Source organism: Ptychodera flava, chromosome 8 (assembly GCF_041260155.1).
Source record: "Ptychodera flava strain L36383 chromosome 8, AS_Pfla_20210202, whole genome shotgun sequence".
Classification (NCBI taxonomy): Eukaryota; Metazoa; Hemichordata; class Enteropneusta; family Ptychoderidae; genus Ptychodera; species Ptychodera flava.
In genome coordinates, this window is record NC_091935.1 from 27,884,265 (window position 1) to 27,910,773 (window position 26,509).

The window sequence follows — 26,509 nt, forward strand, 5'->3', positions numbered from 1 at the left end:
AATCCGATCTAGTGTAATTGATGCAATGATGGTATCTTGTCATTAGCACCTGAAAATCTTAAATTTACATAACTTGCAATTGCTAACAGATCCGATAGCAGTGATATAGAAGAATTCATATTTGATAATCAAAAACTCGTCAGTCCACTGTGAAACAGAGTGCCCTCTGGTACAATTTATGTGCCTCGGAGACAGATATTCAGACTTTCAAACTTACAACTTTTCTGATCTACCACTTGTGGGGGCTCATTTGAAAGCTCTTGGAGAGAGAAAAACTCACCAGCTTAGTTTTACGAAAATCAAAAATTTTATTTTTCCTCCAGAGAGTTAACATAGGGATGGTGGTCATTTTGAATTTCAAATATCGGTAAATCTTGAGTAATTTGTTTCTCTAGTACTAAAATTTGCACAGTGACCCCTGATTTTTATTCTCGATTTTGAAAGAGAACGGCAGAAAAATACCTTTAGTAAAGTTTGAGCACAAGTTTAAGTCTTTCACTTTCGAGGCGCATACTACCTTAAATGTTGCACAGATGAGGTAAATGGAATACACAACATCATTAAATGGAATTCATATAATATTACACATTAGATCAATCTACGATATAATAAGAATGAAATACAATCTCTGTGTAAAGGAAGTATGGGATAATCTACTTATTTATATTGCATGAAGAAATTTAAATTCGATTTCAATAACATACTGCTCTAAGATAAAGTGTGCTTAACAATACACCAGCTATTTCTTAGAGTTGTATTCTCTAAGTGAAATTTTATTCTTTTTCAGTAATTCTTGTCAAAGCCCCTCTCAGATTTAACATTTGTTGATATATGGAAGTGATATAGTTTTGCATAATAGGAGTGCAAACTATACATGCACAACCAAGTGTATCAATTGTGTTAAAGAAAAGTTACCCTGTAATTGATGCTAGTGCATCATAATTTTTTCAAATATGAAATTTTTAAATTATGTAATTCTACCAGGTATTCGAAATGATACTCTTAGTATAGCAGAACGAAGTTACAAATGCCAATGGGCTTATACAATATGACAAAATAAAGGTTGAATTTATCGAATTCTATCTGCTATCTAAAAGGACAATCTTAATATTGACAGAGCAATGTTAGAGATACAGGCCGTTTCATACAACATGACTTCAAAAAAGTTAATACGGTCAAAGAATCTGATATGAGGTTGAATCTGCCCATCAGGCAGCAACATATAAATTCTCTTTTAAGTTTTGGCCGAAAATGACTAAAAATAATAAAATGCAAAACACAAATATGAGAGACACAAGCTGATGGTACAAATACATAAAAAGGACATTATATTTATCGAAAAATACCATTAGGAATATCCAGCCCATGGATGAAAGTGCCCGGACAAACTTCATAGGAGCAGAAGACATTCCGGCTCAAATGAGAACAATAGCAGATGTAGAATTGGATGAGTTCATCCAGATATGAACCACCCAATACAGGCCAGGGTAATGATATGGAACATTTGCACGGGTTTGAAAGCGCTTTGTCTCACAGCATTAAAATCAAATTGAATGCTTGAAATAACGACGTCCATGATGATCGACATCAAGAAATGATTAATTGAGTGTACATTCATCGAAAATCCCTCTATTTGATTACAAAAGGCCCGTGTACATTTTACTTGTTAAATTTAATTGAAAAAGCAATTTTGAACATTTACATTGAACAAAATCCGGTAGAGCAAGAGAGTGCCTCTCAAATTGACAGCAAGGAGACTCAAACAAGCACTGCAATGAAAGATATTGTCTTCTTTTCTAATTCCATAATGAAAACACAAGGTTTGCATTGAATGGGAGAAAGTAATAAAGCAGTAAAGGTAACAATGGGTAAATGAGATCTACAGCTATGAAGAACCTCTCAAATATTTCGATATTTCGGAGAACTTTTCCTCTCTCGAAAAGCCTGATTGCATTCATGCTGATGCCTACCATATATGCAGAAGGGAACATTTAATGAACCTGCTACATACGAGTTGAAGAATTACATAATTTTCTGTATCGAGAAAAGTGTGGTAATTTATGACTGGTCCTCGTTAATCCTATTTCATGGCAAATTATAATGAAACAATATTACTAGCGACAATTTCTTACACTTTACAGTAACCCTGAAGTGACCAGGTCCACAAAGTAAATGTTGTGCAAGGTAAACCATGTTTGGAATCATTTTTTACACGCCAACTTGAAAACTGAGTTTGCATAGTGACTTATTTTATCACAATAGATATAAGCTTACTGTCAACTGCAATCAGTAAAACAATAGTTTACTAAGATTTATCACCTAGCAAGTTTAAATATCTGTGAATTACACTTAGAAGATATAAAAAGACCAAACTCTTAACTCAGATATACAGATATACATGTACATTGCATGTATGTATGTGTCGTGTTGCATATAACCCATGATTGTGAAGTGTCCAGAATACAGATTTCACTAAAATTGTTTGCTATAATCGCTGACTGCAATATATATAAAGTTTAGCTCCATATTTACGCAGATAGCTGTGTCGTACTTATGTCATTATGTGTCTTTGTGTGTCTGCATGTTGCGCGATATCTCAAGAACGTCCGATTGGATGGAATCTTGTATGTAATTTTGCATTTTTATATCAGCTAATTACCTATTTGTATATTTAACAAACTTTTCTGATGTGAAATATGTATCTCACTTGGCTTGATTAGAGTTGACAAGACTTGCTATGTACATTTAAGATACTACGATATAACATTAATGTAAGCTAATTAGCAATTTTAGATCGGTTAATACTAGATTTGCATCTCTAAACGAACTTTTCTAATCGGGCATATTTAAGTTGAAACATCCAACCTTAGCTGATGAAAGTTACTGTGCGTATTGATGAGACGATACTGTAGTAGTGAAAGACATTTTGAATTTTACAAAAAGCGAGTTCGTGATTTTCATATTTGATGAACTTCCCCAATTAAGAACATTAAACTGGAAGGACTTGACCGAAGTTCATAAAACTCGCCTTGGGGACATTAAACTGGATGAACATGACCAAAGATGATAAACTCGCTAAGTACATTGATTTTACAATGATGTAACGGAAGTGAACAACATTTAATATTTCATGTAAGCCATTCAGTAATTTACATATTTCATGAACTTTCCCGATTAGGGATATTTAACCGGAAGGACTTAATAAAAGTGGATAAAAGTGCTAATGAACGATAATACGATTATATGATAGTAGTAAAAGTATTTTACAATTATTTCAAGTCAGCTAATTGGAAATTTTCATGTTTAATTATCTTTCACACTCTAGCGTGTAAAAATTGAAGGACTTGACCATAAGCAATCAAACTTGCTATATAAGTGATGATACAATGATATATGGCTGCGGTGAAAGAAGTTTAGCATTTTCATTCAGCTGATTTCCAATTTGTATATTTAACAATATTTTCAGTTTAAGCTACACACGATTAATATTACTCGTAATTTTGATCACTACAATTTAACGAAGTTGCAAACTCGTAATATCAAGGAAAAGTGTTAGTTTACAGACAACTGCAACGTACACTGAAACAAGGGAGAATTTTTATAGTTCATAACCTGTACTTATTGTAGCACTGGGCAAGCGCAAAACCGGCTACTAATTGGCTTGACAACTCGTTGTAAGGCTTTGACATTTGATCACTTAGTCTACATCTTTGAATTTAGCGAGAAAACGGACACACGTACACTAGTCTTATTGGAAGACTTCCCATTTGAAAGATACAAAACCTGCTCTCGTTTATCCATAGCGATAACCACCGGTGACTCATAGGATGTGGCTACCAATCCTCTCGGGGAATGAGATGCTTGTACCACAATCAAAACATTATTGCATGAATCACCTTATGCATTCTCAAGCCCGTAAAATATACGGAGAGAACTTGGTTTATAATTTGACACAGCCTTGGTTGTAAGCGGTCGCTGGTACCGTATCCTCGGCCTTTGGCTTCCTAAGCTGCTCACTTCGCCAACCTAATCTATTCCTTGAAACAACAGTGCGTATGCTGTTTTGGTTTAGATTTAATATAAAGACAGCCTCCTAGATATGTGTTTCGTGGTTACTTGGCCGTAGGCGGCTGCAGGTGCTATTTCTGCCTTTGGCGTCCTAAGCTCATCACTTTGCCAACCTAATCTATTCCTTAAAACAAAAGTGCGCATGCTGTTTTTGTTTACTTTTAATATAAAGACGATCTCCTAGATTTGTGTTTCGTCGTTACCATTATCTCTGTTCATGTCCACCAGCATGACAGGTTTTCTAGCTTTGCGGGCCTCGTTGGGTTTTCTCGGTCGTTTCCTGGGCATCGCGTATTTCATGTTGTCCCAGAACTTGTCTTTGTTCTCATCCTCTCGAGGCCAAGCGATGTAAGAAATTTCACTCAGAAGGCTTTTCAAGTTTGCATCCATATCCTCCACTCTTGAGATGTCTTTGAACATGATGGGGATCAATTTGGTCTTCTTTTTCATCATTTCTTCCTGGGCTTTCAAGAATTCAAAACGGCACCACTCACTCTCGACAAAACTGGGCGAGAGAACCAATATAGTACGGCGGCTTGCAACAACTGCGTTGATGATATTGGTCATGATGTCTATGAACGGGAAGAGAAAAGTCGCTGTATAAGTCACCATGGAAATCGAAGTAATATCTATTTGTAAAACATAACGCATAGTATAGTAAATAAGAACAATCACGCCGACGCACGCTTTACAATGCTGAATAGATTCGAACGGGAATTTTTACTCATCCTGAATGAAGATAGACTGACGTTTAACACATGTTACCACTACAGTTGGTCTATATTACTGTAGTATCCCACCACATACATATTTAATGCTAAAAGACAGTAATATTACACTTATACAACATACACAAAGTACTCTCCCTCCATTCTTCCCTCCCTCACCCCCTCTCATATACAATTCAGTATTGGCATGGACATAAACCCTCGGGCCGCTTTACTTCACCAGAGGGATGGCAACTGATGCTGCAGAACAAGTGGGTGCAATGGGATACCGATGACCGTGCGACACGACTGATCATCATTACCTGTTCCAGGAATGAAATTTCTGTGATGTTCACATATGATATATTGGTCGTCTTTCTCCAGTTCGGGTATAAGAACTTTACGGACAAAGTCTTCGTCTGCCGAGTCGTCTTCTCCTTGCCCACTGCAGTAGGATACAAAGGCATCGTATGTCTTGTCATCTGGAACAGACGAGGATAACAAACGATGATTTGCAGAGTCAGTCGCAATATTTTGATGTTTGCTGGTATCGCAAGTAATGAGACTGTTTTATAGCCTCAAAGATGACGGGAGAAACATGCAATACAAGATTATTTCATGATAAAAGGTGAAGATGACTTTAAAACGTAAATCCTTTTTTGTGATTCCATACGCCAAAAATGGTTTCGAATATGTGCGCTTTACTCACTGCAAAATAGAAAATAGGAGCATATGACACTCGAAAGCCAAGAATACAATGAAAAAGTTATCCACAAACGCTGCACCAGAGTGGAAAGGTGGAAACAGTTTTGTTTGTTTGATTTTTTGAATAGTGCATGGTTAAATGAGTTTCAAGTATTTTGTGTTTTTTGCAAGATAAATTTCTTTTTTCTACTCTCAAAACAATGTCTAAATGCCTATTCTTCAACCTGTCATCGTTACTATGTCTGTAATATCAAATGTTAATGTTGTTAACAACTGAATTTAAGTCCGGATGAGACTAAATTTGATGACAAAAACATTGTATATAATAAACAACAAGTTGTGTCTGCAAGGCCAATATTTTGACTTTCAATGTACTTTGCGGAGAAAAAGAAAGTCATGTACTTATTTCTAGAACAGTGATCATGAAAATACTGCTTACCATTCTCCTCATAGCCACCAAAGTGCCAAAGCAACCAGCGTTGTATTCTGTATCGGTAACGGTATGTCAGTGCCGGTGCTATTAGGACGAGCAATAAACCAAACGATCCACACAAGACGATTGCCAAAATCCACTTCTTGTTCAGACCTGTCGCATAAAGAATTTTAAAGTAAACGTACATACAATGCAATACAAAGATTTCCGAGGCTAAGTTAGTCAAGATAACAGCGGCCCTTACAATCAAACTAGACTGATGTTACACCCGATTGAAGTTCCTTTCATGGACCAATATGCTAGTGTCATATAGGCAAATTGGGGAAGGGGGTTATTGAGTGTCTTTATACGTACACTCTTGGGTAGAACGTTTGACCAAAACAGACAGCAAGGTACACAGAAATACTTAAAGAAATACTGTATTAGCTGAGTAACACACAAGTTACATGGTATAGTTTTTATAACCAGGACAGTCTAACAATAGTCTTTGGGTCACGGTCGTCAGAGGTCTCTGAAAGGTCTCTCTCAGGTATCAAACCAACCTCCGTCTAAAAACTAAAATGCACAGCTTATATCGAGTGAAATTTGCATATCGTGTTCTGTCATGACTTTGGCTCAAGATGTGTTGGCAAAATCAAAGAGGAGGAATGTCGCTCAAATCTAAGTACAATGTCAAAGAAGGTGGAACGATCTGTCAGTACAGAACGTGGAGGTCATGACCCGACGTCCGGTCATTGCTAGTTGTTAAAACAAAACATCTCTAAACGGAAGATAAACGGTAACCTCAAGATCCGGAAAATAACCAAGTAAGATTGTTCTCTCTCAAAAGTCAAATATTCGTTAAATATTCGTCAAATATTCATAAGACTAAAATGTTAAACTATCGTTGGAAGACAGTACACTATGTTCGAGATAAAAAAAAGCACACAGAGATACTGAGATTAAGAATCGCATAACGATCTCTAGGAATAGATTACAAGAATGGGCAAGAAATACCGAGAAAATATCGAACTGTGAAATGAGATGCACGTAAGTCATCAACTGAGCTCACAACGATGTCAAACAACTAAAATAAGTTTTTTGTACGCTTTTGATTGACATTGAACGGATAATTCCGTGACGTTATTCGTTCTGTTCAATCAAGGCATCACAAGAGCTCATTCCCTCAATTCAAATTTCCAGCCATATTTAATTCGTTATATACACGCCTTTGACAACGTGCATGATGGCAAAACTAGGTAACATCGAACACCCATCTCAACCATATGACCTACATTGATCTAATAACTATCCCAAAATTATTTTCCTTGGCTGCTAAAACTTTTACTTTGAATATTTGTTTCGGTTTATAAAACTGAGTTATCCGACACAATTACGGTACTGCAGTAAAGTACCTGATGTTCCTAGTCGGCGTTGCCTTCAATGGTTTTGAGTTATGTTATTTGGTGAGAAATGTGTATTTTTAAAGAAATTTCATCTTGTAAATTCGTGTTATGTTGTCCGCACTGTAAGTCTTTTCATATCGCTAACACACTTTTATGCAGCACCGTAACTCGTACAAATTTACACAGCAGGTCTCGTTTTCTTGACGGAAATGGAATAAGCCTGATTCTGTTTTATCATTTAGGGAACCTTCAGTAATTACAGGGGGGTGGGCCGGGGAAATTTCGCGCACACCTGTACCGTAAAATATGACCCTCCCCCTATCCTCCTGTCCAAAATGTGACCCTCCTCCTTGTCCTACATTCTTAAACTTGACTCCCCCCCCCCAACCACTGCGGTATTCTCCCCAGGAATAACTAAAACAGTATCAGCTAATTTACATAACAATTGGTTCAATTGTTATGTTAGGGACAAATTACAGAGCGGAGGGCTGGTGATTTTGGAGGGACAGTCGCAATTTATCATGCAAGAATTTTTGAAGAGATATGGTATTTCATAAATTTTAGGAAGGGTCACCATATTTAGTGCAACTATAAGAAGGCAAGATGTGGCTGATTTAGTGCTTCATCCAAAAATATCAATTCATAATAATAGGAGTCTATCAGGCAAATTATTGATAATTTACCCCCACAAAACATGCTATATCTGTATATTATATATGTTTGATAATGTATTTAAATTTTCTTTGCTTGAATAGGGAAGTAAAATGTGCATTTGTGTACAAGAAATTGATTTCTGAATTTCATCTAAAAAGTTGGTTCACTTTCCATGGTGTCTATGATGAAATTATGAATAGTTTTTTCCAAAACAAAAATAGCTAAATCTTTGCATTTGTGTACTCTTGATTCTTGATATTAATGTTCTTGATTAGACAAGAGTGGTAACAAGTCTATGGTTGTGTAAGAAATTTGATTTTGGAATTTCACTGAAATGTTGATTCACTAATTATAGCGGTCAATGATGAAACTATGAATAATTTTTTTTCAACACAAAATTAGATAAATCTGTGCATTTATATATGCTTAATTATTCACATTATTGTTCTTGATTAGACTAGAATGGTTACAAGTCCATGGTTGTGTAAGAAATTTGATTTTGGAATTTCACCGAAATGTCAATTCACGATGCATTGTGGTCTATAATGTGTACGTATTTTGTTGGTGATTTCCTATTCAGGAAATATCACATGGACAATCAAAGTTTTGGCCATAAAATCAGTTTCTGTCAAAAGTGACCCTACACCCAAGATAGGCTTATAAAAAGTGACCCTACCCCTTGAACTGTTTTCTAAAAAGTGACCCCCCCCATTCCCCCGGCCCAATCCCCCTGTAATTACTTAAGGCTCCCTTACTTACCAGTCCCAACGCTCACTGCAGCCGTGTCATGACCATCCCCAATGTCGTTTGTTGCAATACAAGTCACTGTTAGGTCTGAATCTCGCGCCTTGACCTTTCTACGGGTTAGCTTGGCCCCATGTTCCTGGGTGGCTGGTATACCATCAACTTCCCAATGATAAGTGACGTTGTCTGGGTTTGCGTCCACGTTACAATTGAAAACGACGTCATCGCCTTCATTTGGAGACAGGGGTTCGTAAGTGACGTAAACACGTGGTTTGTCTGCCGGATTGAATGGACATTGTTACGTCTTAGACAGATAGAAAGACAAATCGTAAAATAGAGAAATGAATAGATACATGCAAACATAGATAGATAGACATACATGAAGGTGGGTAGTAGGTTGGTTGGTGGGTGATTACACAGGTAGAAGGCTAAAAGAAAGTAAACAGGAAGAAAGAAAGAAAAAAGATAGCTAACTGGTAATTTTATTTTTTTTTAGAGACACGGTACTATATGTAGGCTATCAAATAAACATCAGTAAAGTATCAACCATAATAAAGGCCTTTAAAAGGGAATTATACGAATGAGGATATGCATTTTTTTCGCCTGGCAAGAGAAGACTATGCCAACTTTCCCAAAGAATTCCACAAACTTCTTTTCTTGTTTTGAATAGTTTTGATAATACTATAGGGAAGAAGATATATTTGGAACAAATTTTGCACTTCTAGATTTTTTGTCCGTTTTTTGCTTCCCTTTTTCAGAAACGCAAAAGTGTATCCCTTATTTTAGATTAGGTACACCCGTGATGTAAATCTTCGGAGGCGAGGGGGCGCGCTTACATTTCACGTCTTCAAGTGTCACTGCTGTAGTTTCCTGGTATCTGACGACATCGCTCCGTGCCTCACAGGTAATAATTCCATTGACGTATTCGTGGCTCAAAACAATAGTCAGGACACTGACGGTATTCATGCGATTTCTAGTACCAACTTCCAGCCTGGTTGTGATGTTTTCAGACACCATTTCGTCATTAATGTACCAATATATATTTGCTGGTGGTTTACCGTTGTTCGCTCGGCATGTAATAGTCTCAGGAGTATTTAAGAGGAAAGTCAAACTGGGGAAGTCGTACGCTTCTTCGATGAACGGCTTTTCGGCTTTTTCTACATCGAGAGAAATGTTAGTGTAGCCACGAGGCAAATGCATGTAAACGGTAATCGTAAAGTATTCTCTCAAAAGGGGTACGATCAACATACATACATACATACATACATACATACATACATACATACATACATACATACATATGGTATTCTATTGTAACATATCAATGTCAGAAGTACGCAAATGCTCGTTCTAGTTGGCGAGATTTCACACAGCCTGTGGTAAAATAGTAGTTAGCAGTGCTAGAACAGGCCCCTCTGCTAACTGACGTTAGCATGCCTTTACACAAAAAGAAAAATCAGTGTTTTTTAATAATTGAATGCATTGAGATAATTAGAGTAGCTGGAAAAAAGTTTTGACAATTGCTTTCAGAAGTTATCGATCATTTTCCTGAAAATTAAAAATTTACTCAGACGTCCTTTTTGCGCACACCATGTCCACATTATTTAGCAGCTAATAGCACTTGTCTTGAAACACAGACATAAACACAGAGAGGCATAATAAACACCTATTGCCCGGTCATTAGGGCTACAGCGCCCGTCTATTACCCCGAGGGGGCGTGTGTTACCAGAAACGCAACGCTATTACCCGAGGCCATAGGCCGAGGGTATGGCGATGTGTTTCTGGTAACACACGGCCACGAGGGGTAATAGACGGGCGCTATAGCCCGAATAAAGACCAGGCTATAGGTGTTTTATAACACACCACATGCTCATGTTGTATTGTTATATAGTTTTTAATGTGTTTAATATTTTGCACCGCAACAATCCATTGTGACAAGTTTACTGGGCGATGTTTCCACAGCGGTTTCAATTGTACGTGGTACCACTTTCTTTCAAAAAATATCCTAAGCATTCCTAGCGACATCCTTAGTTGCACTTAAATCTTTTCATCAATGAGCTGTTCAAGTTCCTACGCTGTTAGAATGTTGGAAAATGTTGGAAAATCTGATTTAGAGAATGTGCCGTCACCTATCCCGGACGCACATCACGTTCTAGTCACCCGCCATTGTTGCAAAGCTGCAGACGACACTACGGGCATTTTTCCAAATTTGGTCAGGACAATCAAAACATTTTCAAAAAATACCCTCTGACGTCACTTTTGTCGATCAGATGGGGACTAGACGTATCTATTTTCTCGTCACGTGACGTATTCTGGCGAATCGCGACACGGAATAAGCATGTGGCGTGTTATAATATAAGATAATTTAACTTTTGGTTTTACCTTTACATAATAGAAACAAGTGATTTTATGAAGAAACGTATTTTCTGATCTCGATGTGGGTATTACACCCAGCTTTAACGAAAGAGAAAAAGGAAACTAACTCATGAATAGCCACGCATAGCCATGCGATAGGTGTAGCCTTGAAATATTAGTGAACAAAACCGATCAATCGAGAAGTTAATCAGTCAAAGGACCTATTGGGGAAGGCTGAAGTAAGTCCCGGCCAGCTTTCGCATAATCTTAAAAGTATTTACCTAACACCGTCAACTGCGCAAAATTAGAAGTAATGGCCGCTTGATTGAATCCCGGCCCAACTTCACAGTGATATTCGCGATCATCGCCGGTGTTCACTCTAGTGATGTTTAGATTGTATATTCCCTTCTCGTAATCGCTGTCAACACTAAAGCGCGCCTGTCCCCATTCGGCAATAATGTCGTCTGCAATGGCCACTAATGTGTCGGTATCGGCGTACCAACGAAGTTCTCCCATTCTATTGGCTACTGCACACCTGAAGGTTGCGTCACTTCCTGCAATAACTGTTATGTCCGCTGGCTCTTCGACGAAACTTTGCTGATCTACAGAGATACCAAAAGGTTAAGTTTGATGAGAAACTCGACCACCTTGCTTTTGTGAAGTTTAAAAGTAAGAATGTAGTTCAGTCAGTGACTGGTCCTTACCACTCTCACAATGTGCAAATACTTGTCGGAATATCACGTTCGTCATTCAACAAGCACTACACTTGTACCTCGCATGTTATAACGTTGATGGAATTCTCAGATTCAATTATTTCGATTTGGATACTTAACAATTTAAGATTAGTTAAATTAATTCTGTCGGAATCGAAAGATAGGACACATCATCACAACGTAATTAAGGTAGTATTTGGTTCGAGACGTTTCCTGAAGGAAACGTTCTCTTTTGAAATCAAGAATATACAAATTTTGGGTCACATTGAGAATTTGGCCATTTCCGTGTTAATTCTATGGGAAAATCATATTTTCGATTAAACAAAGTAAGAAGGCGGGACATTTATTAACGCCGAACTCTTCAAAATGAGCTCACAAAAGTGGTGTACAAGAAAAGCGTTGTAAACATTTGAGAGTCTTTCTGTCCTCGAGGCGCGTAGTACCTTTAAGCGGCGTTCTTTGCAAAATCGTTTTCCATTCCATAGTGTCAAATTGACCTCTTACGTCCTTGTATTTATTGTTTGTAGCAATTTGAGATGTATTACTTGATGACTAATCCTATGGTGGCACTCTCAGGGCAAACGTGTACCCTTGCGTGTTCCAAAAACCACGGAAAGGGGGGGGGGGGGGCGTTCTTTGTTCATTATCAAGGTCTGTGAAAACAAGAAAAGGGGTATTTTTCCGAAAGCTGCTCGTCGAAACATCCCTTTCAATCCTGATAAATGTTTTTCATAGATGTACAGCCATGCCAGGGATAAATAGAAAATGAGATTATTTTAAAGAATGGCGTCGTCGTAGACAATATTTTCAACAAAAATTGTCAGGCAGCTTCAGACTGTAATGACGATCAGCTGGTACAGAAGACAACACTCGACTGCATTTTTGTGTTAAAACAACCTCATTGCACTGACATGGCAGTTAATGTGTTTTGAAATTATGTCTTCAAATTCCTCTCCTGTAGATCTCGTACCATACTGGTATGGTTGAACGATATGCCATACCATTCAAACCATCATTAAGGGGCGTTTTTGGTCTAAGTATCTCCCATATCTCTCAAAATAAGAGTGTCTCTTTCGTCGAAAATTCCTCATAAGGGGTGCTTTAAGATGATGCGGAACAGCATGAGTACCCAACTGTCATGTCACAGTGCCGCCGCCAGGATACTACCTAGCGTATTACAAAAGTAGACATGTTGATATATTTTAGTAAGATTGGCAATAGCCTTCATTATTGAGTGTTTTATTGCAGCTGTTAAAGATACTTCAACAAGAAGTTAGTCTGCGTAATCTTTTTAATCTGATCACGTACATTGCAGCACAAAAACGACTGACGGACATACCTGATGATGTCAAATTGATGGTTGAACTCAACGTTAGGCTATCTAATGTCTCAGCCGAGCATATGTACATACCATCATCGTAGTTATGCACATGTGAGATTTCTAGTGTGAGCACGTTGCTATAAAGAAAGAAAAAAAAACAGACAGGCAGACAGACAGGCGGATAGACGGACAGAGAGAGACAGACAGAGAGACAGACAGAGAGCCACACGGTCAGACAGACAGAAAACAATACATGGATCAATATTGTTAATTGCAAGTCCCAATAATACATAGGTTTAAAGTCATATACGCCTTTACGCCCGCGTTGGTTTGGAGACTATACCATGCATGTTGACCCACCATAGCTGTGCCGTCGGGACGATGTGTCAATTGCGATGTTGCGAAGTACATTTAATAGGCGAGCGGCAGACTCACCTATTTTTCACACTTAATGTACCCACCTTACATACGGCCACATCATACGTCATTTGAAAGCTTATTATCTCTACTTCAAGAAAATTGACGATGTGGAGCTGCCAAGTAGGGCCAAACCCCCCTAATTTGCATAATTCACAAGGGTATCCAATTTACATAAATGCGGTATAAAATTAGAAATTTCATTGTTAACTACTCTAAACATACTTTTAAACTATCGAGTGATATATCAAATAAGATGAATTTGCATGTAGAATACATCTTTGATATCCAAACAGATATTTAAATTTATTTCACTGAAATATTTCCATATCTATTGTGAAAAAATTATTTTCCCCTTTTGAATAACAATATTTTAAAAATTTTAATACATACAGCAACATCATACAGCCACATCATACGTCATTTGAAAGCTTATTATCTTTTCTTTATGAAAATTGACAATATTGAGCTGTCAAGTAGGGCCTAGCCCCTAATTTGCATAATTCACAAGGGTATCCAATTTACATAAATGCGGTATAAAATTAGAAATTTCATTGTTAACTACTCTAAACATACTTTTAAACTATCGAGTGATATATCAAATAAGAGGAATTTGCATGTAGAATACATCTTTGATATCCAAACAGATATTTAAATTGATTTCACTGAAATATTTTCATATTTATATTGAAAAAATATTTTCCCCTTTTGAATAACAATATTTTAAAAATATTAATACATACAGCCACATCATACAGCCACATCATACGTCATTTGAAAGTTTATTATCTGTACTTCAAGAAAATTGACAATGTTGAGCTGTCAAGTACGGCAGTAGCTCCTAATTTGCATAATTCACATGGGTACGCAAATTACAGAAATGTGATATAAAATTAGGAATTTATTAACTACTCTAAGCATACTTTAAACTATCGAGTGATATATCAAATGAAAGGTATTTGCATGTAGAATACAAAATAGATACCCAAAGAGATATTAAAATGATTTTATTGAATTTTTTTCATAATTATATCGAAAGATATATTTTCCCCTTTTGAATAATGATATTTTAATAATTTTAACACATACAACTACATCATACAGCCACATTATACGTCACTTGAAAGCCTATTACCTCTGCTTCACGAAGATATACGATATGCAGCTGCAAAATAGAGCCGTAATTCTTTAATTTGCATAATGCACACGGGTACCTAATTTGGATGAGTCCGATATAAAATTATAAAAATCCATTGTTATGTACTCTTCACTTGCTTTTAAACTATCGAGCGATACATCAAATGAAAGGTATTGGCATGTTAAATAGAACTATGAATTCCAAACACGTATCTAAAATATTCTTATTCAATATTTTTATTTAAATCGCGAATATCTTGACTTATCTTTAATATTCGTAAAATTGTGCAGTAAATAAGAATAATGCCCACTTTATGCAAAATAAGAATACAATATATACAAAATAAGAATAATTCAGCAACACACAGAACAAATATCGCTCTGACTTAGATTCTGAGACAATGTATGATTTTCATTGGAACCCAACACGAGCTTAATAAATTCATATCAAACATAAAAAACGCATTCTACTCTGAAATTTTCGAAAACTCTTCTCAAAAAATCATATCTTTAGACCTCATTATCTGTGAAGGTCATCGATGCAACAAATTAAAATTCTCGACTTAAGAACACACACACAAAACCAACAGATACCAGATTCCAGTGGATGCAATCAAACGGCAACATTCAAGGAAATGTTAAAGACGAAACATTACGATACATTAGAACAATTATGCCACAACAATACGATACAAAATACAAGATTTTTCGAGATAAAAGTAATGAGGTAAAAATAAAAAGTAAAAGTAATTCTAGATCTTGTTTAATTATTACTAACTTTAGAACAATCCGATGACATTTAATTGTTATTCGATTTTCATTGAATTGCCTTCGAAACCTTGGAATCGCAAAAAGTAAAAGGGAACCAAAACATTTTCAGGTTCCCTATAGGCAGATTAACTTTCAAGTGCTCCTCTACTATCCCTCAAAATGTCGATTCCACCCCGAATTCCTCCGCCCCTCACCACCATTATTTATGAACGTAGCCTAATCACATACATATGAAACAGAAATATAAGCGTTACACCTATGCCAAACAAAACCTACAACAGCTCGATCTTCGATTCACATGAGCATCCACAAACACAACCAGACCGAAACGGTAGACATTCTAGCTTCCTCACTTGAACAAACTTTAGACCACAACGTGGTCAATTAGAGTACACATTTCACCAACCGAAAATGAATTTTAAGCGACTGATGAAGACAACTCTATTCTCGAAAGGTAGCATCAAAGGATCGCAGTGTCACGGTAGTCTTTCCACTCCAGTGCGGGTTCAGGGCAGGATACGTAGATTAGGGGTACGTCTCGCCATGGCAAATCAACACTTTACACAAAACAGCCAAACATAACATACACAAAATTCAAACAACTATAAGATATGAACGATGTGTGGAGTTTGCTTTTTCTTATCACATGTCACCAGTTGTGTCTGCTGTCAAATTAATCTTCCATGCACAAGGCAGCTATAACTGTGGCAACCCTTTTATTCATTGCAAAACTGTTTAAGAAGAGGATGATGAATTTGCAGAATTACTAGATGTACTTGAAATGCATGATACTGTATCGCCATGAATGACTTGGATCATGGATCATGCCATAACTTTGACTACAGCTTACTCTCACACATTGTTTCGGCTACATAGTTACTTTTTAACAACTACAATAGTGTCGTTCATGGGGATCTTTGTTTATGTTTAGAGTTAATAGTAATTGATGATATTTTCTTAACACATCTTTACGAAAAAATGTCGGCGTTCAAATCATTAACCATATATGTTAAATATATATATATATATATATATATATATATATATATATATATATATATATATATATATATATATATATATATATATTAGTGCTGTTGCATTGGTTACAACATTACAAGAAAATGTTTGTTTACTTGAGTAACATTAAAAGGTTTTCATATGCTGTGAATGGGTTTATACTCCAAACAAAGGGCATGTTTGGAGAAACACTCTCTGACCTATAAAAAATAGACATCGGTATCGGAAAATAATGCAGACAAGAAGAGCTTTTCAAATGTTTTGAAACATACATTAAACAAACAAAAATATTCATCTTCAGACCTCATTTCAGCTGTTTGTTCTTCGTGTTCTATGCACTTTTTGCACATCATAATGCATGTGGTTGCATTAATATTGCTGTTAAAATTTTTAAAATACCGTTATTCAAAAGGGGAAATAACGTTTTTCACTACAAATATGAAAATATTTCAGTAAAACCACTTTGTATATCTCTTTGGATGTCAATTTTGTTTTTTACATGCAAATACTTTTCATTTGATATATCACTCGATAGTTCAGAAGTATGTTTAGAATAGTTAATGAATTTTCTAATTTTATATTGCATTTATGCAAATTGCTTACCTGTGTAAGTTGTGCAAATTTAGGGATAAGGCCTCACTTGATAGTTCAACATTGTCAATTTTCTTGAATTAGAGATAATAAACCTTGAAATGACATATGATGTGGCTCTATGATGTGGCTGTGTGTGATGAAATATTTATAACATTGTTGTTCATAAGGGGAAAATATTTTTTCAATATTAATTGGAAAATATTTCAGTGAAACCAATTTAAATATCTCTTTCGATATCCATTTCGTATTCTACATGCAAATCCTTTTCATTTGATATATCACTCAATAGTTTAAAAGGACGTTTAGAGTAGTGAACAATGAATTTCTAATTATACATTGCATTCATGGAAATTTGATACATTTGTAAATTATGCAAATTAGGGGCTACGGCCGTACTTGACAGTTCAACATTGTCAATTTTCTTGTAGTAGAGATAATAAGCTTTGCTATGATGTATGATGTAGCTGTATGTTGTAGCTGTATATGTTAAAATTTTTAAAATAATATTATTCAAGAGAGGAAAATATCATTTTCAATATAAATATGAAAATATTTCAGTGAAATCAATTTAAATATGTCTTTTGATATCAAAGTTGTATTCTTCATGCAACTACCTTTCATTTGATATATCACTCGATAGTTAAAAAGTATATTTACAGTAGTTAACAGTGAATTTTCTAATTTTATATCGCACTTATGCAAATTGGGTACCCGTGTGAATTATGCAAATTAGGGGGTATGGCCCTAATTGGCAGCTCCACATCGTCAATATTCTTGAAGTAGAGATAATAAGCTTTCAAATGACGTATGATGTGGCCGTATGTAAGTTGGGTACATTAAACTCTAAAAATAAGGCCCTTTTTGTGGATTCGCCGCTCGCCTATAAGCCATGGCATATCTACCTTCATCTTTGACCTGACTAACATAGCAATTTACACGTATGTCTAGAGTGAATACAACATGTAGCTCTGGATTGAACCTGTACAGTGCATTTCTCTTCAATTTAGGTTCTCCTCAGTACCGTAGTTGTCCTGCAGGGGAGTTTAAATTTGTAGGTGTATAGATGCGACTAAAGCAAAACTTTGAAAACGATAAAATAGAAAGTCGTTAATTCTGACGTGACGTGCTTCCGTTCCCTATTTTAATTTATCGATTATAAATATATTGCTCACCGCGTTTGTATCCGAATAGACATACATCTGATCGCTGGGCAATAGAAATTTATCATATATTTTGACGACAGGCGTTCTGCATAGAAAGTCTAATATAAATTCCAGTCAGAATCTCATCCACACTTACCTATCTCGTCGAAGGCTGTATCTTTCCATTTCCTTCACAATTCTACCATTCTTAGACCATCCCATGGTGCTCGTGATCATACCGTATGTTATGCACGTAAGAGCAACATTCCCGGTATAGAGCACTGTCTCCGGTGATTGGCTTGTCTCAAGAATGGGATTCACTGTTTTAAAGCAATACGAATAGAAACTTCATTAGGTCGTAACGGATAGCCTCGACCTCGACATCTAGGGTGATTCCTTACGATTATGGCGAAAACGCTGCGATCTGATTGGTCGAGAGGTAAAACCTACACAGTGCAATATTCGTGATATAGTACGCTTGCAGTCTGTCGGGAGCCGGAGAGGACCCCAAAATAACAGTGAAGCAAACACAGACACACATAAACAAGGAGGAAGAGCTCCCTGTGAAATAACTTGCTTGACGTAGCCTTAATCAAGAGTAACATGAATATTATTATCAGCGTAATATATTACTGTAAACAATGTAATTTGACATAAAAACGAATCATCGAATGGTTTTAAACAAAATTTAACCAAAGCGGTCTACTTTACATACCGACATCGCAGTTTTCTCCGGTCCAACCTTTCTGACAGTAACAAGCCCCGTTGAAGTCGTGACATAAAGCATCATTCAAGCAGTGGCAATTCCTGCTACATTCATTGCCGTATTTGTCTGGGGGACATCCTACACGAGAGGAAACTCATGAATGGTATACGATAAATATTCTCATGCGATAAGGGAGCGTTCAGTTATTATGGCTGGCGGGGGCCGGCAAATTCTTCCTGTGCATCAGTCAAAGTAATTGAAGCCCTCTACCCATTGTCCCAAAAATTGATGACCCCCTTTTAAGTTGTCAAAAAATGCATAACACCCCCCACCCCATTGATTGATTGAGTTGTATTGATCCAGTTTTGACTGATAACACTGGTCATTGCCAGTGCAAATATACTATATAACATCAGTGAAAAAGATATATTTTCCAAGATTCTGATTTTATACTTATTTTAAGAGTTTTAATACAAAAAGATATATTTCTGTATATCTTCTTTTATTGCATATTGACTTATAAACAAAGCCGTTCACATTTTTCATAAGTATTCCAGTCTTTGTGTTTACTTATCCAGATAAGTTTTGTACATATTTTCCCCTGAAAGCTGGTCAGATATCAACAGTTGTGCTATACAACAACACAAGAGGAACCTTTCAATGTATGCCAGTTTTCAGTTTAAACATATGGCTCGCACCTAATCATTGCCTTAACTCGGCCGAAGGCTGATGGGAATTTATCATTGCCCTCAACGAGCTCAATTTCCAAGATGACAAGCCTGTATAGATTTGTCATGGCAAGATGTTTATGTGACAGATAATACATATACTTTTATTCAGATTTACTGTGAAATGACTTACAGAGAATCATTTGTATTTCCCAGAATATTTGTGTACACTGAAACTGCTTTTTGACGGGATGGATACTTACAAAAATCAAGTGACCCCCTCTGTGCTGTTTGGAAATACATGACCCCATTTTGCAATTTTCAAATTTAAGGTGACCCCTGGATTTTGCCAGCCCACCCCCGGTCGTGATAACTGAACGCTCCCCAAAGACTATTTATTTCATGGACAAACTTGTGTGAAGTAGACCATGTTTGGAGTGAGAAACGACTCACAACATTTCTTTCAACTAAAAAATGTAACAGCTTGACATACATACATTCATACATACATACGTACATACGTACGTACATACATACATACATACATACATACATACATACATACATACATACATACATACAAACATACATACAAAAACGTTTAGGCCTATGCCAACACCATTTGAACTAATTTGGGATAATTGGATTTTCATGTTTTTCAAATTTCTCAAAAGTGTTAGTTGCCGTATAGCTGAATGTTGCAAAATTGCAAATTACTCATAAAAACAAGTGTTGAACCTAAAAAGAAAGTAGATGAGGTTATGTTTGTACATTAAATCGACAATACTTCACCATCCGATTATCCCCAATTAGTTCCAATCGTGTTTGCGATACGAGGCGGGAAATGGAGGAAATTTGAATATAAATATCGGCAGTACATATTCTTACCCGGCATATCTATTACGATCTCAAAATCTGCATGACTGTAAAGGGCGCCAAAATACTCAGGAGTGCAGAAAATCAGGAGTTTGCCGAGATACGAGAAACTTGGAAACTGAAGTTTAATCACTAGCCCTTTCTTCAACCACTGCCTTGGAATAGGATGATCTAAATCGTCCGGGTTGACTGTAAACATAGAATGGACAGAAAAACGTGTCATGCCGACGTAAGGAATAATTGTAACTGTCATCGATTCTTTGGAGTTTATGGTCGTATGAGACTTTTACGAAATTCCTTGATATGCATCGCGGCTAACGGCTGTCTTCTGGAAAGAGAGGAAAGTTACATCCAAAAAGTACGGAGTGGTTTAACGTCAGGCATATAAACATTCAAGAAAGGCCGAGTATACGGATACAACACAGGGCTCGAAATTTAGCGGTAGTCCCGCGTCCACACACAGCCAACTTTTCTCTTGGGCTACCAAAATCCATGGAATGGTAGCCCACACGGACTACCAAAGCCTGAGACCTGAAATTCAGTCACTACTGGGCATGCCATGCCCGGTCGGTCAGTTTTGGATGCAGTAAAACCAAGGTAGACTCTGAAAGGCCAGACTATGACTTTGTTATACTAATTAATGAGACGACCAGTCGTGCGGTTGAACTTCGCAACAAAGTTTCAATATCTGAACTGAAGTACTTGAATGACAGGCGCAGGAAATGATGGCCAACGAAAACGCATTTTCGTTGTATTTTGATCATAATGTATCAATTACAATTACATGGAAATTATGATTCCTCCCTACAGAAAGGCCCATGCTTTGCTTTTAGCCCTGCTAAAGTATGTCTCAGTGCCGAGAAGGTCGTGTCGTTGTCATGGCGACTATCAAAATTTGCATACAACTCTGAGAGTAAAACGGGTTGTCAATAGGTCACCAAACTTTTGAGTATCACTATCGTCCATTATACCTGTTTCCTTGGGTATTAAAGGTGTGAAATATTCACATTAAATGACTAGAAAATTCATTTTATGGGCAGAATATAGAAAAATAGCATTTTCTTGTCTTGGTATCCCCGAATTAAAAATATGCATGGGCCATTGGACAGAAATGGATTCAAATTCAAGTCCAATTCAGAAAATTGTAGCCCAAGTAGACTACTACGGAAAAGAATTAATTTCGAGCCCTGCAACACCTCTTAGCACTTGGCATCTTCAGGAAAGTAAAAGCTTTGTTATTTCTCTAGCATTGCCAATATAATGAAACATCCTATGAAAGCACATATGCATCCGGATTTAAACAATGAAGCAAAGGCAAACCACACGTCTTATCTGTTGCTGTCATGAGCCCAAAATATGAACATTTTAATATATTAGATATCAGCTTCAAGACTGAAACTAGTGACTCGGTCAATAGATACAGCCCCCACGTGAAGCGTTGTGATAGGTCAGTTGCAAAATGATAGTTTTGACGACAAACAAACACTTTTATGGCTCGTCTCATTGGCAAAACTGGCAGTGTGCAGAGACTTGGAATGTTATAGCTGATTGGTAGATAATCCATACGTACAGCAACCTAATTAGTGAAACTTGGACATTCTCAACCTGATCGGCTGTTTGAAAATAGTTCAATGACAAACTGGTTTCAGTTAACCAATTGGGGTTTTATAAGAAAGACCGGTAACCACAAGAGGCTTCCCTTTATTACAAGGAAAAAGTGAGACGAAGTACACACCTGTGCGAAACAGCAGCGATGTTTGCAACAATAACATCTCTGAACAAGCTGTAAAATTATGTGACAAGTAAATTAATTCTGACAAATCAGTTTCATGTTTGAATCCTAAAATTCGTTTGTTTATTTATGTAGTTTAAATTTGATCTTCGATTAACAACTAGTTTTGCCCGATGATCATGTTCACTTCAAAAAACCTAAGCAAGGATAGAATTCAAAGTAAGAAAATAAATAAAAAGGCGATGCCAGATAAATCAAGTCTATCTAGATCTGACGGGAAACTAAAAAGGGTCTGTTAACCTTTAAAAATGTGTATTAAGGGACGGAAACGTTAAAATTGTCTTTCGAATGTTTAATTGTGATATACTTCCAATACTTATTCACTGGATTGGAAATCTTGGGCTTTCATTTAGGCAGTGATGTAGCAAAAGTCCAAATTTAATTTAAAACTACCTACTTCAGGTTATTTACATAAAATGTAATGCTGCAGTCTTGGATGAACTTAAATACTATGTATTAAATACAATTATCTAAGAATCCTTTGATATCGCTCGCAGTAACCCATATAGTCTTATGCGTCCGGGAATTTGGCCATGTGGCCTACATTAATGAATAAATAGGTTAACTAAAAAACATGACAAATCAACAACAGCATTCTCATCTTCATCATCATCAACAAAAACAACAAAATCAACAACAACAACAACAACAACAGCAAAGTAAGTTTCAAAACCACATGCATAAAAAAGATAAGACTGTTAAAGCTACGCACATAGTAATAATAATTAACGCAAGATATTTTTTCGTTGAGATATATTTCTAAATGGGTATTGTGAAATAACGTTACAGCTGAAGGATGTTCTAGGATAGGTTTTGAAAATATGGTATTTATGTAAGAACTAAGGATTTTAAAAAAGAACACTGACTCTAAAAGTTGCCTACTCTCGAATGCTAGTAGACCGAAAGAACACCGTAAAGGTCACCCTTTGAGTGGCAAAAAAAACCAACGCGAGCAAGGGTATGCAATAGAAATTATCAAAGCTCTCTTAAATCTCTCTAATTTATGTTCCCGAAGAGTATAATATGGTCGAAGAAATCACAAAGTGAAAGGTATTTCACATAGCTGGCATGATGACAAAAGAACAGTGCAGTGTTTTCAGATAGTCACTGTTTATGATAGTGTTAAATTGTTTGCACGTCCGCTATATGAAACGAGGCTTTTCACATGCCCTAGTAACAATTTGCAAAAGTGCATATTGTCTGGTTATTATAATTATCTAAACAAGATCAGCAATACGAACCTACAGTTCGGTCAGCTACATCACCAACTCTGATCAACGTTACGGACATTGGGATTGGTCGATAGGTTTGACAAACCACGTCGGCAGCATGTTGACTAATGAAAATCGAATAGAGCGTCCAATCGGAGTGTGCATAAACAGCCAAAGAACCTATTGAATAAACGATAACATGTTTTGCACTCTTGGTGATCATAAATGTGATTTAAACGTTTGATTAAATTTCACACATTACTGTTTCCTTTTTGATAAGCTGGTGATTCATCCTTTTCTTTACGATTCACGATAAAGTCGATTGCTTTAAACTATTTCCAAAAGTTTTGATAACGATTTAAGACTAGTATCAGTGTTATCGAAAACCACAGGTTATCGTAATGTTGCTTGGATAGTCGTTCGAGGCGGGCGGCCGCAGGTCGTCGTTTACTTGGAAAAAATAGAAAGGTCAGACACCGATTTCAGACAAGCAGCCTACAAGAAACAAAAGAAACAATCTGGCGTCAAATAAATGATCACAAATACCTTCAAATGTTTATTGCTCCAGTATGGCCGGCCTAGAAACGTTACATGTGCCGAAATTTGGCGATATTCACTTCCTGGGGATTCCGCACACTTGCCCTGTATCCGCCATACTGACTTAATTGGACTTCGCATTAAATTGTGGGTAAGGTAGTTCGAATTCAGTATGGCGGATACAGGGCAAGTGTGCAGAATCCCCAGGAAGTGAATATTGCCGAATTTCGGCACATGTAACGTTTCTACGCCGGTCATTCTGGAGCAATAAACATTTGAAGGTATTTGTGATAGTCGGGGATCATTTATTTGACGCCAAATTGTTTCTTTTGTTTCTTGTAGGCTGCTTGTCTGAAATCGGTGTCTGACCTTTCTATTTTTTCCAAGTAAACGACGACCTGCGGCCGCCCGCCTCGAACGACTATCCAAGCAACATTACGATAACCTGTGTCGAAAACTAATTGCTTTTCACATTAGTCAAGTTCAAGGACCTTTGTCGAATTCCATTTAGACGACTACTAAGATTAATAAAATAAACTGAGTTTACACACTACTCGCTCACTATTGCTAAGCATTTGATAGCGGTCCTATTTGTCTTAAGAAATTGAATAAAGTTGCAATTATATATATATATATATATATATATATATATATATATATATATATATATATATATATATATATATATTATATACATTATACATATATACATATATATATATATATATATATATATATATATATAATATATATATATATATATATATATATATATATATATATATATGTATACTGAGAATCTAGGAACTTGTAGTTGTCACTCTACAGGCTGTTTCATGCGCTAAGCAATCATCAGGAGTGAGGATTTAGCAGGAATGGGACTGTTTATATTGTGTTGCAGGTGGGTATGCATATTCAAATCAGCGGTTGCGGCCAATGGCAGGTCAGTTATCAATAAGGAGGAATTTTCTGCGGTGTCTGCATTTTGAGAGGAACTCTGCTCGTTTGTTAAGTTCTGTGCTATTTACTCTCAAAATTCATATAGAAACTCAAAGACTACAACAGAAACTACGATATCAAACGGTCAATTATCGACAGAGCTCCCCAATTCAAATAAAACCAAACGCTGCAACCTTCGCATAACAGAAAAACTCCATATAATTTATTCAGACAGCAAATCAACCCTTAACAGACGAGCAGAATTCCTCTCAAAATGCAGACACCGCAGCAAATTCCTCTCATTAAATAACTGACCTGCCATTGGCCGCAACCGCTTATTTGAATATACATACTCACCTGCAACACAATGTAAACTGTCCCATTCCCGCCAAATCCTCAATCCTGATGATTGCTTAGCGCATGAAACAGCCTGTAGAGTGACAACTACAGGTTCCTAGATTCTCAGTATTATCGCCCTGCAGAAATGCAATGTTGAGCCCAATACTTTGCATGCATTGACAAGCAATCCATTTTTCGTATATATATATATATATATATATATATATATATATATATATATATATATATATATATATATATATATATATATATATATATATATATATATATATATATATATATATATATATATATATATATATATATATATGAATTCAACACAACCGATGTATGATAATGGGTATCACCGTCTTTGGATATGATAAGTCGCACTATTTTCACCTATTTCATTGTGGGACAAACTTCAGCTACGCTGAAACTAAAAATTGCCAACACTGCGAATCAAGCTTACACTTATCTTCGACGAAAACTCTTGTTTCGAATCCCACCAGTAACAGTTGAGAGGCAGGTGGTTCCTTTATGTTAACTGATACAACATCTTGGCCCTGTAATTCAAAGTTGCAGTCATGCGTAATTTCGAACACAACTTCTGGAGTAGTAACCAGGGTGTTCTCTTTATTTGCAAAAACGATGGTAGAAAGAGTGGGAAGGTAAGTTTATTTGACAAAACAAAATTATGTAACGCCTGCGGGCATGAGTGACCGTGAGAGCACCTCTTTACGATGTATCTTCGATCCATGCACATAATTTTCAGTTCTCGTATGTCCGATCAATAAAGCACGCTGATTGTCAGCACACTTGGCGGAATATACTAGTGATTGGATTGTGCCTAATACACGGAAATAAGGCATCCTGAAAGAATCAAGGAAAGACAACACCACTGATGAACACCTTTTGAACAGACCGCTTTCATGCAGTGCGGCACGAGACTTGATAGGGTATTGTCGCGAAAATACCGTGGCCGAAAGAGACACTTTCCCTCTTTAGATTTCCTTTTTCAGATTTGACCTTATTATTTTTCATGAATTTTACTGCAGTTATCATTCGAGTTACCATTCAGCTGTCGACTGCTTACCATTTAGCAGAGGTTTGAAGAAAGTAGGCACTGTAAATTACTCATTATTACATTATTTTTTTAATAACAAGTTCTACGAGACCTTCCTTCCCTTAATATTAGGTCTACATATACAGTATTAGGTCAAAATGGTCGAGTGGAAAAATACCCACTATTTTTCAGGTATAGTAGGGTTATGA

The 26,509-nt window shown here is 36.5% G+C and overlaps 1 protein-coding gene across 1 annotated transcript in view; it reads right to left on the bottom strand.

Moving 5' to 3' along the window:
* Positions 1-292: 292 nt before the first annotated feature.
* Positions 293-26,509, bottom strand: part of LOC139138937 (uncharacterized) — a 32,861-nt gene continuing 6,644 nt past the window's right edge. Inside the window, exons 3-14 of the mRNA XM_070707560.1 lie at positions 25,707-25,800; positions 23,450-23,599; positions 20,429-20,605; positions 18,882-19,010; positions 18,324-18,486; positions 13,104-13,222; positions 11,333-11,653; positions 9,533-9,853; positions 8,712-8,972; positions 5,920-6,066; positions 5,099-5,257; positions 293-4,640 (exon numbers count right to left, since the gene is read on the bottom strand). Coding sequence (XP_070563661.1) covers positions 4,249-4,640; positions 5,099-5,257; positions 5,920-6,066; positions 8,712-8,972; positions 9,533-9,853; positions 11,333-11,653; positions 13,104-13,222; positions 18,324-18,486; positions 18,882-19,010; positions 20,429-20,605; positions 23,450-23,599; positions 25,707-25,800 — 2,433 coding nt within the window. The 3' untranslated portion in view covers positions 293-4,248. The remainder of the gene's footprint in view (positions 4,641-5,098; positions 5,258-5,919; positions 6,067-8,711; positions 8,973-9,532; positions 9,854-11,332; positions 11,654-13,103; positions 13,223-18,323; positions 18,487-18,881; positions 19,011-20,428; positions 20,606-23,449; positions 23,600-25,706; positions 25,801-26,509) is intronic.